The following is a 16,831-nucleotide window of genomic DNA, read 5'->3' as shown; positions in this document are numbered from 1 at the left end:
TCTCAGATAGATTTCATTGTGGAAACATAAACGCACTAAATTACGTTAACAGAGCGAGAGCGACAGAGAGAAAGAAACAAAGAAAAGCGGGCTCGGGTTCTCTTCAGGCGCCAAATAGCTGTTAAAATGACCCCAGAATCTTTTCAAGGAGAAACGGTAAGGAAAAGTCGTCTGTTAGAAACTGTATTGCAGTCCGTGTGTGCAATCAAGTGGCCTTACTTTCAAACTAGGGCACTGCACAGGTACACTCCATAGTCAGCTAGTGCACACAGCATTGAGGAGTGAGGTCATAATTTTTTTTGTTTTGTTCTGAAGGAATATCTCGGCTCCAATCCCGCTTTAACGACACGCTATACAAGCACATTTGTGGTGTGGATAAAGAAATACAGCTGTAATAAACAAATAAACGCTGCTTTCCATGCGTGTCAGGGTCACGGTGGATATGAATTTATTGCGCAACAACCGTCCAGCTTACCGCTTTGCATTTGCCAAGAGGACGACGTTACCACGACGCAGCAGCGTGAAGGACTAGAACGTGGGATATTTGATTTAAATGACTTCCGATGCAACAAACAGGCCGTGCTGTTAGAGGGGGCGGGATGACGTACTCTCTCCGGCCTGTCAATCACAGCGAGACTGGCCAATCGCATGCGTCTGTGAGCTCATGTATGCGGAAGAGGGCAGAGAGCCATCTTTCTCTGAGTGTGCTGATCCGCCCTGGACAGCATCCAGGTTGTCCGACACTTGATAGCGTTCATCTTCCCGTGCGACAGGAGAGATCGGACTGCTGGATGGGAATTAATCAAGAATAATTTACAGAGAAAAATTTTTAATGACTAAAAAGACAAGTCTGTTTGAAGCATATTTGCAGGAAATGATATTTTTGTGACATCATCAGGGTATTAAAATCATCCCCTGGGGGTAATTTAGAGGTAACGACCCCTAAGCCTTGTCCGCACCAAAGAGTCAGTTTCGAAACACTGTTTATATTTAACTCCATTAATAACCTTTATGTTATTTCAGCTACTTGCGTCTGTTTTGACAAACGCGACCATACGACGCTTTCACGCGCGCCACGATGACGCTCGTATTGCGATACGAATCAGTCAAATGCTGCATTGCAATACATTCCGCCATCTTAGAACCGTAGCTATGACAGCTACGTAATGTTTTTTTTCTTATCCACACTCCAACACAAACCTGATGCTTTCCGTTAAAGCCAGTTTGAAGAGCAAGACTGAAAAAGATGCGTTTTCAGAGGTCTAAAATAAAACGCGAGAACCGACGTGTTTTTAAAATCTGTATAAATGGCACCCAGTAGCTACAGCTATCACGGCAAAGCCAAACGACTTCAGTATTTTAACAACAGCGCACGTGTTTTTAAAGGTGCGTTAAGCAAGATTAGTCAGGGTAACGTGTCTAAAAGTTAATTAAGTGGAGATGAATATGATTTGAATGATGAGGAAGGTGTTTATATTCCCGCCCATGTGTACAAAGCTCCGCCTCCAGAACCTACTATTATGCTATTACGGATATTATAACGATTTTTTTAAAATCACATTTTATCTGTTTTTCCAGATTATCGTAAGTAAGAAAAAAAAAAGTCTATCACACTTAACAAGGTTTAAATTATTTCCGTCTCCGAGTGTGATGTGAGGTAAAGCTGCTCAACGTTTCATATTTTCAAGAACAATGAAGCTCTGGTTTTTAAAAAATAAAACGAACTGCTCCCATCAGCCATCAGTAAAACAGACACATAACACGCTTGCGGATTTTCAGATGTTACTAATGTTAAAGGCCACGGTTTGGAAACAAGTGCACGTGAAATAAAGGTTTTAACAAAGACGTGTCCACTTGAGCGTCCTCGCTGAATAACGAATATTAAACTCTGCGTCCTGCAGTAAAATGCTCGTCTGAGATCGATGCCTCCTCACAGGTTCAATCAGTTAACATCTCGAACAGGAGTCGTGTTTTCTCACAGAGCGGTTTGATTGCGCAAGGAGCGCTTCGTGACTCAAACGCACGTGAGCAGAACGCACGCACGGAGTCCGATCGTGAAAGTGATCAGACACAAAGTGATCAGACTATTCATCCATTAAATAGATTATTTACAGAAAGGAAACTTGTTTAATTTTATTAAATGTCATTTAGACCGGCTTTAAATTTTATTCCAAATAACGTGTATATGTTAACCTTTTTTATTCTGATTAAGACGTGTACGCGAACGTTTTATTCCAATTAAGACGTGTATGTAAACATTTCTATTCCGATTAAAACGTGTACATGAACGTTTTGATTCCAATTAAGACATACGCGAACGTTTTATTCCGATTAAGACGTGTACGCGAACGTTTTATTCCGATTAAGACGTGTACATGAACGTTTTATTCCGATTAAGACGTGTACGCGAACGTTTTATTCCGATTAAGACGTGCACACAAACGTTTTTATTCCGATTAAGACGTGTATGCGAACGTTTTATTCCGATTAAGACGTGTACGCGAACGTTTTATTCTGATTAAGACGTGTACGCGAACGTTTTATTCCGATCAAGACGTGTACGCGAACGTTTTATTCCGATCAAGACGTGTACGCGAACGTTTTATTCCGATTAAGACGCGTACGCGAACGTTTTATTCCGATTAAGACGTGTACGAGAACGTGTTTATTCCGATTCAGACGTGTACGCGAATGTTTTTATTCCGATTCAGACGTGTACGCGAACGTGTTTATTCCGATTGAGACGTACACGCGAACGTTTTATTCCGATTAAGACGTGTACGCGAACGTTTTATTCCGATTAAGACGTGTACATGAACGTTTTATTCCGATTAAGACGTGTACGCGAACGTTTTATTCCGATTAAGACGTGCACACAAACGTTTTTATTCCGATTAAGACGTGTATGCGAACGTTTTATTCCGATTAAGACGTGTACGCGAACGGTTTATTCTGATTAAGACGTGTACGCGAACGTTTTATTCCGATCAAGACGTGTACGCGAACGTTTTATTCCGATTAAGACGCGTACGCGAACGTTTTATTCCGATTAAGACGTGTACGAGAACGTGTTTATTCCGATTCAGACGTGTACGCGAATGTTTTTATTCCGATTCAGACGTGTACGCGAACGTGTTTATTCCGATTGAGACGTACACGCGAACGTTTTATTCCGATTAAGACGTACACGCGAACGTTTTATTCCGATTAAGATGTATACGCGAATGTTTTATTCTGATTAAGACGTATATGTGAACGTTTATTATTCCGATTCCGACTGTTATTCCAATTAAGCTGTACACATGAACTCTTCTAATTTCGATTAAGATATATACGCGCATGTTTTATTTCAATTAAGATGCATACGCAAACTTTTTTTAATTCCAAATAAGGTGTATACGTGAACTATTTTATTCCAAATAAAGTGCATACATGAAAGTTGTGAACTTTTTTAATTCTGAATAGTGTATACACGTGAACTTTTTTGTACCGGTTAAGATGCATACGTGAACGGATTTTATTCCGATTAAGGTGGACATATGAATGTTTTATTCTGATTAACGTGTATACGCAAACTTTTTTTTTCTGATTAAGGGGTATACGCAATTTTTTTAAAAAAAATTCCGATTAAGGTGTACATGTGAACGTTTTTATTCTGATTAAGGTTTTTTTTATTCCAACTAAAGTGCACACGTGAACGCTTTCGTTCCGATTGAGGCGCCCAGGTGAACGCTTTCGTTCCGACTGAGGCGCCCAGGTGAACGCTTTCGTTCCGACTGAGGCGCCCAGGTGAACGCTTTCGTTCCGACTGAGGCGCCCAGGTGAACGCTTTCGTTCCGACTGAGGCGCCCAGGTGAACGCTTTCGTTCCGACTGAGGCGCCCAGGTGAACGCTTTCGTTCCGACTGAGGCGCCCAGGTGAACGCTTTCGTTCCGATTGAGGCGCCCACGTGAACGCTTTCGTTCCGTTTGAGGCGCCCACGTGAACGCTTTCGTTCCGTTTGAGGCGCCCACGTGAACGCTTTCGTTCCGACTGAGGCGCCCAGGTGAACGCTTTCGTTCCGACTGAGGCGCCCAGGTGAACGCTTTCGTTCCGACTGAGGCGCCCAGGTGAACGCTTTCGTTCCGATTGAGGCGCCCACGTGAACGCTTTCGTTCCGTTTGAGGCGCCCACGTGAACGCTTTCGTTCCGTTTGAGGCGCCCACGTGAACGCTTTCGTTCCGACTGAGGCGCCCAGGTGAACGCTTTCGTTCCGACTGAGGCGCCCAGGTGAACGCTTTCGTTCCGACTGAGGCGCCCAGGTGAACGCTTTCGTTCCGACTGAGGCGCCCGCGTGAACGCTTTCGTTCCGATTGAGGCGCACACGTGAACGCTTTCGTTCCGATTGAGGCGCCCACGTGAACGTTTTCGTGCCGATTGAAGCGCACACGTGAACGCTTTCGTTCCGATTGAGGCGCCCGCGTGAACGGTTTTTTGCCAATTGAGGCGCACACGTGAATGTTTTTAACCGATTGAGGTGTACACGTGAACGCTTTGTTCCGATTAAGAAGCACACATGAACGTTTTTATTCCAATTACGGTCATGTCAGAGTTTTTCTCTGTTCTCTACAAACTCAGAGGTCATCTGAGGACACACGGATGCACATGTCCCTGATTTTCTATGCAGATGTCGCCTCGTGTTGGAAAAAAAACGTCTGTCTGCCGCTAACTGCCGTATTATTCTCACACTGTGCGTATCAGTGACCCTCCGCCAGATATTACACACTTTTGTGAAGAAAAAAAATGGATGCTTCTCGTATGCTTTGTGATTATTGTTTCATTGTATTTTCAAGCTGTTGCTGGAAACCAGGTTCACCCCAAACTAAAACAAGAGCCGGCGTCTTTTCTCTACTCCAGCGCCTCTTCGACCGCCTGGACGCCGAGTTGTGAACGGAGCGTGGTCGTATGACTGCATGATGCAAACGTCCGGGTTTGGAGGAAATACAACCCTCCTGCGGTCATTTTATTGCCGTCTGGATGCGAGGAGACGTGTAATAAATATTTATTACAGACGTCCCTCTGATAAACTAATCCGATCCGAATAGGACTCGAGTTGATATATTTAATCTCGATATCGACGTTATCTCAGAAAAGCATATTGTGATATATCATGATATGTTTTTAAAATTGTTTAAAATATATATAATTACAAAACAACTGGAAGGAGCTGATGTCAAAATAGTGAACTTAATCTTTAAAATTATATTTAAACAAATATTCTCCAGATTTATTCCACACACATATTTTTTTCACCTTTTTTTTTTCCTGTTCATGTTTTTTTCACATTTCAGGAATCATATGATATGATATTTTGGTTTTATGTCTCGGCTCTACTTCAAAGCACCGTAGCTGAAACGTTTAACAGTCGAAGCTGAGGTGTGTACAGAAACAGAAAGTCTGCATCTGATGCGTGATGAAACGTGCTGCTAGAAAATGATGCAACGGCACAGTTACGGCTCCGTCGCTAGCGTTGGGCGCCGAGATGAACTCCGCTCGGGCACCATCGGCCTGCTTTAAATTACATTTCTCCTCTCGTGTGCTTAAACAGTCAGAAGGTGCTGATTAATTTTCTAGCACAGCAGCTCTGACAGTTCTGCAGCCTTAAAGTCTCAGGTTTATATTACGTTGTCCTGATACGTTATCATTTCTATAGCAACAGCTTAGACTTAGTATTGCGGACGCGTCACCTAATCTAATACAAATAAGAAATGATTTTACTTTCTAAATCTGTTTATCAAAGGAAAACGAATAACTGTCGTCTGCTGATGAAGAATATCCGTGAAGAGACGTTTCTTAAACATCTATGGAAGGAGTCTCCAGTGTCAGCAGCTTATAAGTGTCAATAAGTAAAATCTTCAGAGCTGCTTTTTTTCTTTTTTTTTCCTCTCTATAATAAGAAAGGCTTGATGGAACGAATGTTTATAGCCGCTATAACATGAGTAATAAGATAAGTAAAAAGAACTTGTTTCTTTTTCGTAGCCTTAACGTTAAATGTAACTATAAACAGCTAAAAAATACGACGTGACGTTCTTTGATCAATTTTAAACGTTAGTCGCTGTGGCGTAAGAGGAATAAAACACTTTGGGATGGATATATATACCTGAATTCTGCTTCGTGTCTTCCCGCACTGATTATTTTCCTGTCACGACATGCCTTGCGAATGTTTTATTTCTTAATTTTTGCGCAAAATCCGTACAGTTTTTGTATAAAAAGCTTGTTATCTAATTATTTTTTTTCGTACGGACACTGAAAAGTAGGAAATACTCTTCCAAAATGTGAAATACTTTTTCAAATGGATTTTTCCTGCCATTTTTATTGACTGTCACCTTTTTAAAAGAAATGATATTAATCACTGAATATTTACTTGAAAATAGAAAACTATTGAAGTTTTATTGCTTGTTAACCTGAGTATCAAAAAAAAAAGCCAAAAATGTAAACTTATTCCTTATTAGGTCAAAATAAACATCCCAGATGAAAGAATTAGATAGTTAATTAGCTAACTTTAACTGACCCGCAGATGATTAGGGAGATTTTTCGCATTGAAGGTGGCGAGTGCTGAAATCCACACTTGCATACTAGCGTACTACAGAGTGTCAGACCGCTGATCCGTCCCTGCGCGCGCGCTGCTCTTTCTGTCCTACTAGTGAGTGCGCTAGTACGTGTAGGGCGTTAAGGCGTTTTCTTCCATTCTGTACTTCAAATAGCGTTTTTTTTCTACACGTGTAAGGACAATGAATACAAAATGACTTTGTGAACACTGTTAAATATGTTTCGCTTCCTTCTAAAAACAAAAAACACTCAAAAAGAGCCACTTTAACGTGTCTAATCTGACAGGAGAAACTACGCTGCAATGTTAGCCGCTAGCTAGCGGAGTGTTCTGGTATGAAGCTAGCGTCAGTGACAATATAGAGTAAACACAGCACTTTTACTGCAATAAAACACTAAATACAAGGACTGGACCTCAGTCAGGACATTTTAGTCGCGTTTGGAGTGCAGTGGTGTGTGTGAGAGAGAAGAAAAACCGACAGCAAACTTTTTTTTTTTTTGACATTTAAGTTACTTTAGCTAGCGTTACCTGGCCCGTCTGAGGCAGGTGCTGTCATCTTCGGCCTCTTCGCACTCGGAGGTCCAGGATCAAGCAGATTTTCAGCCATTTTTTCTAGATTAGATGTAGCAAAATAATCACAAAGGGAATCCTTTCAAGGCGGAAATGAAACAACGCTCCACGAAATTCACTTTGTTTATACGTCTCAGGCTGAGTTGCTAATTAGCTAAGCTAGCAGCGAGGAGGAGGAATTCTCAAAAAAGTACCAACAGCGCCACCGCCATTTACCCCATGATAATCCAACACCCAACACCCACATTATCGTCGTTAAATTAGCCTCGAGAAAAAAATATTTCCTTTCAAGAAAAGAGAGTTTTAGTTTTTTTGGGGGGAAATGTAGATATTCCAGAGGAATTCTCGGCGCTGCGTTTCCTCGTCGCGGCGATGTTAAATGTGCATCCTCATCAAAACCTTTTCTCTGACGTCAAAAAAAAATCGTGCAAAAAAAAACATCCGAAACGCCTTTAAAAATGCATAAATGCATCATAATGTTAATTCTAATTTTTTGCAAATGTCCCGTCGATGCTGTCTGTCGTCCGACGGCTCCCCCTCTCTCAGTTTAAACGACACGGACCGAAGGGGGAAATCAAAGGTAATAACGCGAAAAGGGGGGGGTTCGTGGCCGACGAAATGCCGCTCAATTCCAGGATTTTTCGCCAAAATAAGCTTCGTCGCGATTCAACGGCGGCGTCTTGGGCCGAAAGTTGTCGTCGAACGTCGCCTCGGACGCGCTGTTTCGAAGTTAAAAAATAGCGCCGTATCGAAATCCTGATTTCCAAGCCGCGACAAGATGGCGGCTGTTGATTCCTTCGATACAAAAAAAAAAAAAAGTTTTTTTTTCTTTTTCCAGCTAGAGGGGGAGGGGCTCGCACGCGCATGCACGCGCTTACGTAATGAGGCGAGCGTCACGCAGAAGCGCGCATGCGCAGCTCCACCGATAGGGGGCGACAAAGTACCAGAAATACACCTCCAACTCCCAAACGCCTTATTTTCTCTAAATAATACTGTAAAGTGCGCGCTTTTAAACACTTATTGAGTACACCACACAGATAGATAGATAGATAGATAGATCGATCTACGTAGGAAGTACTGAGCGAGCTGAGATTCGGTTCAGAAGAAGCATCGCATTTTGTGTTTGTTATCGACAGAACGGCTACGAATACGACATCTTGATCCATTTTTATTTTCCTAATGATTTCAATTAAAGATAATTTTTTTCTAACACTGTATAAACAAACTGTATGATTTATTTCCAAGGCGGCTCGCGGATGCTTTGATCATAACACATTGACGTTACGGACGGAAAATGTGCCACGACAATCTGAATTTCAAATCGATAAATAAAGGAACTTTTACGCTATTATTTAAAATCATCAAACTGAAATTTTATTCCATGGCTTTCCGTACCTTGCGCTTTTTCTTCTCGTTACAGGAAGAAATCAAGGAAATGCGCTCTCGAGTTTAAAATCCACAGGAAGATGATTAAAACAGGCCCTAGTGACGTGGAACGAGAAATGAATTTCAAAGTCTGAATTTTAATGCCGTTATTTCAATTTTTCATACGAGTAATTCTTTTAGTCGAATTACATCAAAATTGCAATCTTATTGCTTGAATTTGCGTGTTAGGACAGAAATATATATCATACAATCACTACACATATATCATGTGTAGTGATTGTAATAAAAAATTTAAATAATTTTGTGGCACAATCTGTTTGAAATTCAGTTCTTAGGTCAAATTTTTAAAACATCACTGGCTGCAAGCAAATCCACACACGCCGGACGTAACGTTTTAACAGTTTGGTGCCACAAAATACTTAAATTTGAAATTTCTCCACCTGATGATTATAAAGTTGAATTTCATTCATAAAACTGAGTTTCAACTACAAAACCTCACTTACAAATTCAAATAAAGGAATGAAAAATTCAGATTTCTAGGTTATAAATCCAGACTGTCACGGCACATTTCTCCTCCCGTATCATTATCAAAACACACAAGCCCAACATTGGTGCTTGGCCCCCTAATAATCCTCCTGCAGCTTCGCAGTTATTGAAAGTAAAAGACTGAAAGACAGTGAATGAACAGGCTTCAAGCATTTCTGAACAGCGAGAAATATCTAAATGTACACAGTTTACTGCTCTGGAATGCATTCAATACTTTTAAAGATGCCATGCGAGGTCAATTTCCTTGATTAATCTTTGAGCAAAGGAATAAAAAGAAATCTAAACAATAGCTGTATTGAGGGAAAAAAATTCAATCCAATTTCTAAAATTATTTAAGAGAAAATTAACTGGAAAAAAAAAACATCTAATGTGCCTTTAAAGTAACAAATAACAAATATACACCCTTTTCCCATTTATATATTTTTGTCTTCTTCCAGCTGACATCATCTCACACACACTCAAAGAAATCACAACCGCACACCAACACACCAGTGACAATAGCTTTTTTTTTTTTTTTTTCTTTTTCATGTTTTTTTTTTTCCTGCTCTCCAAATCTGGCACATGCACGTTATTTTCAATCTTGAAATTTTCAAAAAAAAAAAAAAAAAAAAAAAAAAAGACATTAATACATATGGATATGTACATACAAAGTGAATTGTGCAAATGTATACAGATTATGCTCATGTATGGATTAAATGTATAATGTGCACAGAAAAATAATAATAATAAAATCATATTCAAACATGTGACATATACTACACACAAAAAAATAAACATCGAAGGCAAAATAAATTTCTGTCAGATCTCTTTGGTTCACATAATAACATCCTCCCATATGGCAAATATATAATACTCATTAAAAAGGTAGATTTGATGGCACATTTTTGATTTTTTTCACCTTTGGTACCACGCCAAAACCTAATCCATTTTTTTCAAACACATATTCATCTTTAAGATAAATAATCAGCTTCCAACATAAAGGCACGACTTTTCTACTGATTTCTCCTCTCTGGATTAAATGAATTGAAATTCCCGCTAAAATTACGCCCCTTAGACTCATCAATGGGAGCGATTTTATTTTATTAAAATATCTTCTAAGTTGGTTTGCTAGCTGGTTTCCCAGCTAGCACGCTAGCTTCTCCTCTTATTACAGTTACAATTACAATTTTACACGTACGCTGTGTCCCAATACTGTTTCTGACATACCATCGCTGACTTCCCCCGTACCACGTGAGTAGCTTGAGGAAAAGGACTGGAGTGAGTAACATGGACTGAAATGTTAGCAGGAACAAAGAAATTACTTCAAACTCTGTAAACGGTCATAACTGACTAGCTAGTATGGCTGTTGGTTCACCTGACAACTCGCTGGGAAAAACATAAGGAGTTGTCGGCGCCATAAAACCCAAAGTAAGCTTAGTCAGACCTGCCAAGATTTTTACGGTTTAGACGTAGAATGTACGATTTTGATGCCTTGCTACAGTGATACAGGAAACTACGCTCAGGAATACACAATTTTCTACAAACGCAGACTTTCCGAGTGCCAATAACAAAAAGTCATGGTGTTCACCATTGTGTCGCCTACAGAAGACGACCTGAATGCATTTTCTTGTTACTCCATAATCATCTCATGTTTCTAAAGTCAGCATCGGTCCTGACTCGATCCCTCGGCCCTCAAACCGACACAAAAACGTCATTTAACGTCACTTATCTAAAAAACAGACAAAATCGAGTAACAGAACTAAAAACACTGAAGCTTTCCTCAGCACGTAATTTGACGTCTCTCTCCCACCAGCATCAGACTGCGATAGAGGACGTGGCCCTCTTTAAGCTTGAGGTTGGAATCGTGTGCATGTTAGTTTATAAGCCTATACGTAATACTTCCCTTACATGCAAGAAGCAAACTTCAGCCACTGGAAATTACTCCATTTAGGGTCAGAGGTCAAGATCTCAGTAGGGATAAATGGATTCCCGCAGGGTGAAAGTCAGCGATGGAGTGGTAAAATCAGTACTGGAACACAACCTCAAGTTTATTCCCTTTAGCCTCTACAGGGTATCAGAGCTGTAGCAAGTGCTCATGGGTACGGGGGAGTTGGAGTGAAAACGGCGCACCAAACATTCTAACTGTCTCATTAGTCTCCATTTAACATCATACAAATTCATATTTTGGTACTTCAAAAAAAAAAAAAAAAAAAAAAAATCTAACACATAGCTAGGCATGAATGAGTAATTAAGTTTAAATACTGTCAGCTCGCATTGTTTTTTTTTTTTCTTTAGTTTTTTTTTTAAACATTTTCTTGCTGATGGTGTGATACATAACATCTGGAGTGACTCAGACTTTAGTGTGGCGTGGTCGAAAGCAGTGCACCATACAATAAATCGATTTTTTTTTTTTTTTTTTTTTTTTTTTAAAGAAAGAAAGAAAGAAATCCCTTTTCCATCCCAAGTTATTTCCATATCAAGATACACAGTGTTGATCTTTTTTTTTTTTTTTTCTATTTCCATGTAGCTGGAAGTTAAACGCACAATAAAAGGTCTTGCGATACGATTTATTTCATTTATGAGAAAGTGCTAGAGGAAAAAAGAAAAAAAAAAAAAAAAAAAAGGCACTGGATCATTTTCGGAGACGAAAAGAAAGGGAAAGTCTCAGGACCTTCTGCTTCAAGTCAGCAGCGAATGTAATGAGTTTATTGTCATAATGCAGTGCTTGGCACCAGAAGGTTGTGGGTTCAAATCCCAGGACTGCCAGAGAGCTACAGTTAACCACCATCACTTGGATCTGCTGCTGGACCGAGGAACGTGTGAAGCTTTGTAAGAACCACCGAACCAAGATGGCTACAGATTTTGAAACTGTGCTGTTATTTAACAAAAAGTAAAAAAAAACATATAATTATTGATGTGAAGGATTCTGCATTGAGACATTTACAGAAGGAGTCTCCAGTGTCAGCACTTTGTAACACTCAGAGGTAAAGTGTTTCTTGTCACACAAGGAACTAAATTGTTTCATTAAAAGTAAATGAGTGTTTTATTTCGTACTTAGAAATTAGTGAGATGCAGCAATTGTAAAAATTTGTTTAGTATTTTTACATGAATAATCTTCAAATAATCTTCAAAGTCCCTGTGCATTTTCCACATTTTTCAAACGGTGGTTAGTGATTGGGTTGTGCAGTCGGCACGGCAACCAAGCTCTGACGTTCCTGTTTCCAGACCAGCAGATTTTTGATGGTGACGGCAGAGAACCCATCTGCAAGTCCTTCAACCTTCAACTGCTCAAGCTTGGACTGGATTCTTCCTCACTCATAAGACGCTGTGCTAAAGAACAAATGTAACGACGCAAATACGTGACTTCCTCAGCTCTTAATCTGCTACATGATTCAAAGGTAATGCCGTAAAAAAGATTATTCCCTTGTGGACTGATTGAAAGGGGGGGGAACAAAAGTGGCAGAAGAGGCAGAAAGACTACGGAGAGAACTGAGCGAAGAGAAAAAGACTTTAAGAGAAAGCAGTCAGAATGCATTTTGCACAATTCCACCACACAGTGACCAACAGCATCACTTTCTGACACTCGGGGGGAAAAAAAGAAAAGAAAAACAAAAGGCACTAGAGAAAGAAAATAAGGAAATTCAATTCCACCAAAGAGAGCAACCCATTTTATCACATGGCATGACTGGAAACACACAGATACAGCAGAAAGGTTCCAACCAAGGCCACCAAACACTAAACGCTACTGGCACGATCCGAGAAATCAATCCCACTCAAACAGGACATGTCCTATGTCCGACATAAATATTGAAGTGTTTTTTTTTATCATCGTCTGAAGTGCTTCAGAGAATGCTTTCATCCTACTTCAGAAAAGATTAAGGAAACAATTAATAGAAAACTCTTCTTAGAACAAATACAAATCATTCACAGTAATTACTGGGCTAAATGCTTCGCTGTTGGAGGGAAAAAAAAAAAAAAAAAAAAAAGATCCCTTATGATTCCTTTACTGTATTCTCTTAAATGATATTTTGTGCTGTTGGGCTGAAATGTCATGAATTCGAGGTTTCGCTGTATTGCTGCACAGCACTGCACAGTGTAACGTGATGTGAAACTCCACCAAAGCTAGGAGAAGTCACTGGAATGGGGCTAAAGTGATCAAAAGTATGACAATACTCCCTTTATGTATGTAAATGTAAATACACAAGTAGGCATGCGCCAATAAATAAATTAGGGCTTTGCCGATAAAGGTTTCACAAATCTGTATTTTTTTAAAAATCACGCCAATGAATCAGTAATAACGGCCTCACTTATAAGCTGAATACAAACCAATTCGTTCGTAAATCATTCGCAGGAGCGTATATACAGGAAATGCGCCGTTCGCGAAAATTTAATTAGTTCGGAAAAACGTTCGCGTCCTACGATCCTACAAAAGCTCTGAGTTTGTGCAATTTTTGTGCAAAATTTACGCATAAGGAGACTCACTAATGTGAACGTCGATTGATTGGCTTCAAAACGTATATTTGATGATGAAAAGTTATAGAAGTCATGTTTGAATCGCTTATTTGTTTCAATTATACACAAGGATTGAATGAAAAAGTGTTCAGTTAGAATAAAAGTAACGGCGCTCTATAAAAGGAGGAAGCGTTAGTGCGCGTCTGTGGTAGCCAACGCACCGCAGCGGCTGAGCTACGTCACTAACGCATGTCGTGTTTAGGAGGCACGCTTTCACCGTTTAGTCGCCATTTTGTCATTTTCAGCTCTCTGTGAACTTTGCCTTTTAAGGAGTATTGTGGGCGTGGCTAAATGTAAAACTTTTGTAAATTTGTTCGGTCTGGCCTATGAAGATATTTACACACAATTTTACACGAACACTGAGTAATGAGACCCAGTGTTTTTCTTAACGTCTTCAGAAAACATGGCCAATTTATTTACAGAGTGCAATTATTATGGCACCCTCAGTATTCAAACATGCAATCTCTTTCCATCAAGGTGAAACAGTTGTATCACTCTGGATTTACTTGTTATCGACTTTTCTTACTGTCTTAAACAAGACGTTAGACGTGGTAATGTCATATATTCAGGTTTTGCAGTTTATAGGACTTCACAGGAGTTTGACGAAATGACATATCAGTAAAGCCTTGTTTAACCAAAATTGCTTAATGTGCTTAATTGCTTAATAAATTTATATTCCGTGATAGCTCTCAGTATGTGCGATAAAATTTTAACTTTGAAAAAACAGTGGGCTGAACTCGTGCCCCAACTGAGGTACAATTTTTTTTTTTTGTAGTGAAATAAAAAAATACAACAGGGTACTATTATTGCAAACGGTGATTAAAGCAGACAAATGAAAAATAAAATTTTATATCAGCACATGCCTACTGGAAAGTGTTCGGCTGCATTTCAGGTATTTTGTTGCATTGTGCGTTGCCTATCCCCTTGCTAGCAATTATCTCGCGACGCTAGCACAGGCCCCGTGAACAGCGTTGTAGCCCAAACGCAACCTCCATCCATCTCTAATGTTTAGGATTAGACAGCAGACAGTAACACCTCAAATCTTTCCGTGTGCATTTTGCTAAAACTTGATTGGATAGCTGTGCTTAGACTTGCTCCTAGCAACAACAAAAAAGCAGTTCAAATTTTAAACTCCTTACAAACTTTTTGTGAAAGTAGTGATTGCCCAAGAGCAATGATCTAACCTAATAAAATTAAATTCCCCTGATCTAGGATTCAACACTTCTGCTTACTTCTAGCCACTGGCACTTTTTTCATCCTTAAGGTCACATGTCAATATTTTGAAATTAAGAAACAAATACAGCAAAAATAACTGCAATATATTAACAAAACTGTATTAGGAAAATAAATCGAAAAACCACAGAATTGTCCGTTGTCATAGTCTTTAAAAACGGCATGCTAGCATTGTTCCATCATCTCCGATTTGTTCATGTAGTTATCTGATCGTGTGCGCGTATTCATCTTTACCGAAGGCACTTTAACGAACATAAAAAGCACGCCGCCGAAATAATGAGAACCTCAGAAACGTAAAAACCCGCCACTCGACTTCTTCCTGTCTTTCATTTTGTGCCAGACTGTGATCCACACAGAAACCCCCCCTAAACAACCTTCTTTAGTTTAACATTATAGGGTTCTTTAAGGACGAGACCAAACAGACTGGTCTCCTACATCTACTGTTGATTATTAAGGCACCTCAGGAGGTGAACCTCAGTGAAATATATACCCTCATGCCCCAGAAAAGAGAGAAGTGAGGCAGATAGACAGTGAAGATCAGCAGCTTCAGGGGGCAGATTAAAGCCTCTCTCCCACTCGGAGCCTTGAGCGTTCATTTGCCTCTTCTTCTTCTTCCTCCTCATCCTGTTCTGCAACTCGTAAAGGTGTCTCTGGTCTGGCTAGCGGAGCGCTAATCTGTGCTATTGAAGGTGGCTGTGCGCCACCAAAAGTTGGTGCAGGTGGAGAACTCTCCGAAGACTCGCCTGTGAGCAAAGGGTCTCTGAAAGTGTCTTTGTGCCATTCTTCTGACAAATTAGACGGGCCTACGCTAGGTCCCTGTGGCACCCCGCGGTTGTTTCGACAGGCACTGGGGGAAGAAGAGGAACGACCGTGATTGGCTGCAGACGATGACGCGGGTGGTGAATTGGGTGCCACGGCGAATGCCTTGTTGGGCAGTTTGTTGGTATTCTCTTCCTTGCTCGGAGGCTCGGAGGATTGTTTGGACCCGCTCTCGTTAAGTTTGGGGTACAGATAGGTCCTCATCTGCCCCTTCCCTTTGACGTTAACTGTGCCGCGGTAATCAAAGGCATAGTCCATCGCGCTAAGCACGGCGTGGCTCTCCTCACTCACCTGAACGCGGCACTCGACACCAGTACTGTCCATCCGGCTGGCGATGTTCACCGTGTCGCCCCAGATGTCATAAAGCAGCTTGGTGGTGCCAATGACGCCGGCGGTCAGCGGTCCGTGATTGAAGCCGATGCGCAGCTTGAACTGGAAGCCGAGCATGTTCTTGTTGAAGTCGTCCACTACGCGCATCATCTCCAGCGCAAATTCGAAAAGGGCGCGCAGGTGAGCGTGCGGATGCGTCTGATCGCGGCACTGCCGTCCGTTTAGCCCCGACGCCGCCATGTAGGTGGCACCGATGGTCTTGATCTTCTCCACGCTGGAGAACGCCGGCTTACGCAGCATCTCATCGAAGTCGCCGATGAGCTCGTTCAGCACGCGGTAACACTCTTTACCACCCTCGAAGCTCTCCTCGTAGAACTCGCTGAAGTTCACAATGCTGGCAAAGATCACGCCGACGTTGTCGTGGTCCTTGGAGTAGCTCTGCGTCACTTTCAGCTGTTCGGCCACGTGGATGGGGATGATGTTGCGCAGCAGCCAGTCGGCCTGGTCGCGCATGGTCTGGATCTTGATGCGGTGCTTGTCGGCCTCGACGTTGCCATGGTAGTGCAGGCGGTAGCTGACCTCAAACTCACGGTTCAGGAACCACACAAGAAGCAGCAGCAGGAAGAATGACAAGAGCATCTCTGGAACCAGGAGGTCTAGAGCTGGTCTAGAGCTGGTGGGATTCAATTTACTTGTCCAGCTTGCGTCAAGACTGTTGTTACTCATGTTCCTGTAACAGTGGCGGGAAAAGAGACGCAGTGACTCAGACTCAGTTACCGAAATACTAAATACAGTTACTAAAGGTTTGACACTTTTACTAGCTGTTATTTGTATATAATACTTTTATATGCTGCGTGATATACAAACTTT

At 41.0% G+C, this 16,831-nt stretch overlaps 2 protein-coding genes across 3 annotated transcripts in view; both read right to left on the bottom strand.

Annotated features, from left to right (window-relative positions):
• Nucleotides 1-7,951, bottom strand: part of crebbpa (CREB binding protein a) — a 32,136-nt gene extending 24,185 nt beyond the window's left edge. For both annotated transcript variants that reach the window (XM_026947975.3, XM_053229346.1), the window contains exon 1: nucleotides 7,115-7,951. In XM_026947975.3, the coding sequence (XP_026803776.2) occupies nucleotides 7,115-7,193 (79 nt within the window). In that variant the 5' untranslated portion in view covers nucleotides 7,194-7,951. The remainder of the gene's footprint in view (nucleotides 1-7,114) is intronic.
• Nucleotides 7,952-8,122: 171 nt separating this feature from the next.
• Nucleotides 8,123-16,831, bottom strand: part of adcy9 (adenylate cyclase 9) — a 31,721-nt gene continuing 23,012 nt past the window's right edge. The window contains exon 10 of the mRNA XM_026947982.3: nucleotides 8,123-16,691. Coding sequence (XP_026803783.3) covers nucleotides 15,371-16,691 — 1,321 coding nt within the window. The 3' untranslated portion in view covers nucleotides 8,123-15,370. The remainder of the gene's footprint in view (nucleotides 16,692-16,831) is intronic.

The sequence above is a fragment of the Pangasianodon hypophthalmus genome, chromosome 25 (assembly GCF_027358585.1).
Source record: "Pangasianodon hypophthalmus isolate fPanHyp1 chromosome 25, fPanHyp1.pri, whole genome shotgun sequence".
Classification (NCBI taxonomy): domain Eukaryota; kingdom Metazoa; phylum Chordata; class Actinopteri; order Siluriformes; family Pangasiidae; genus Pangasianodon; species Pangasianodon hypophthalmus.
This window is presented reverse-complemented; position numbering and strand designations above follow the sequence as displayed.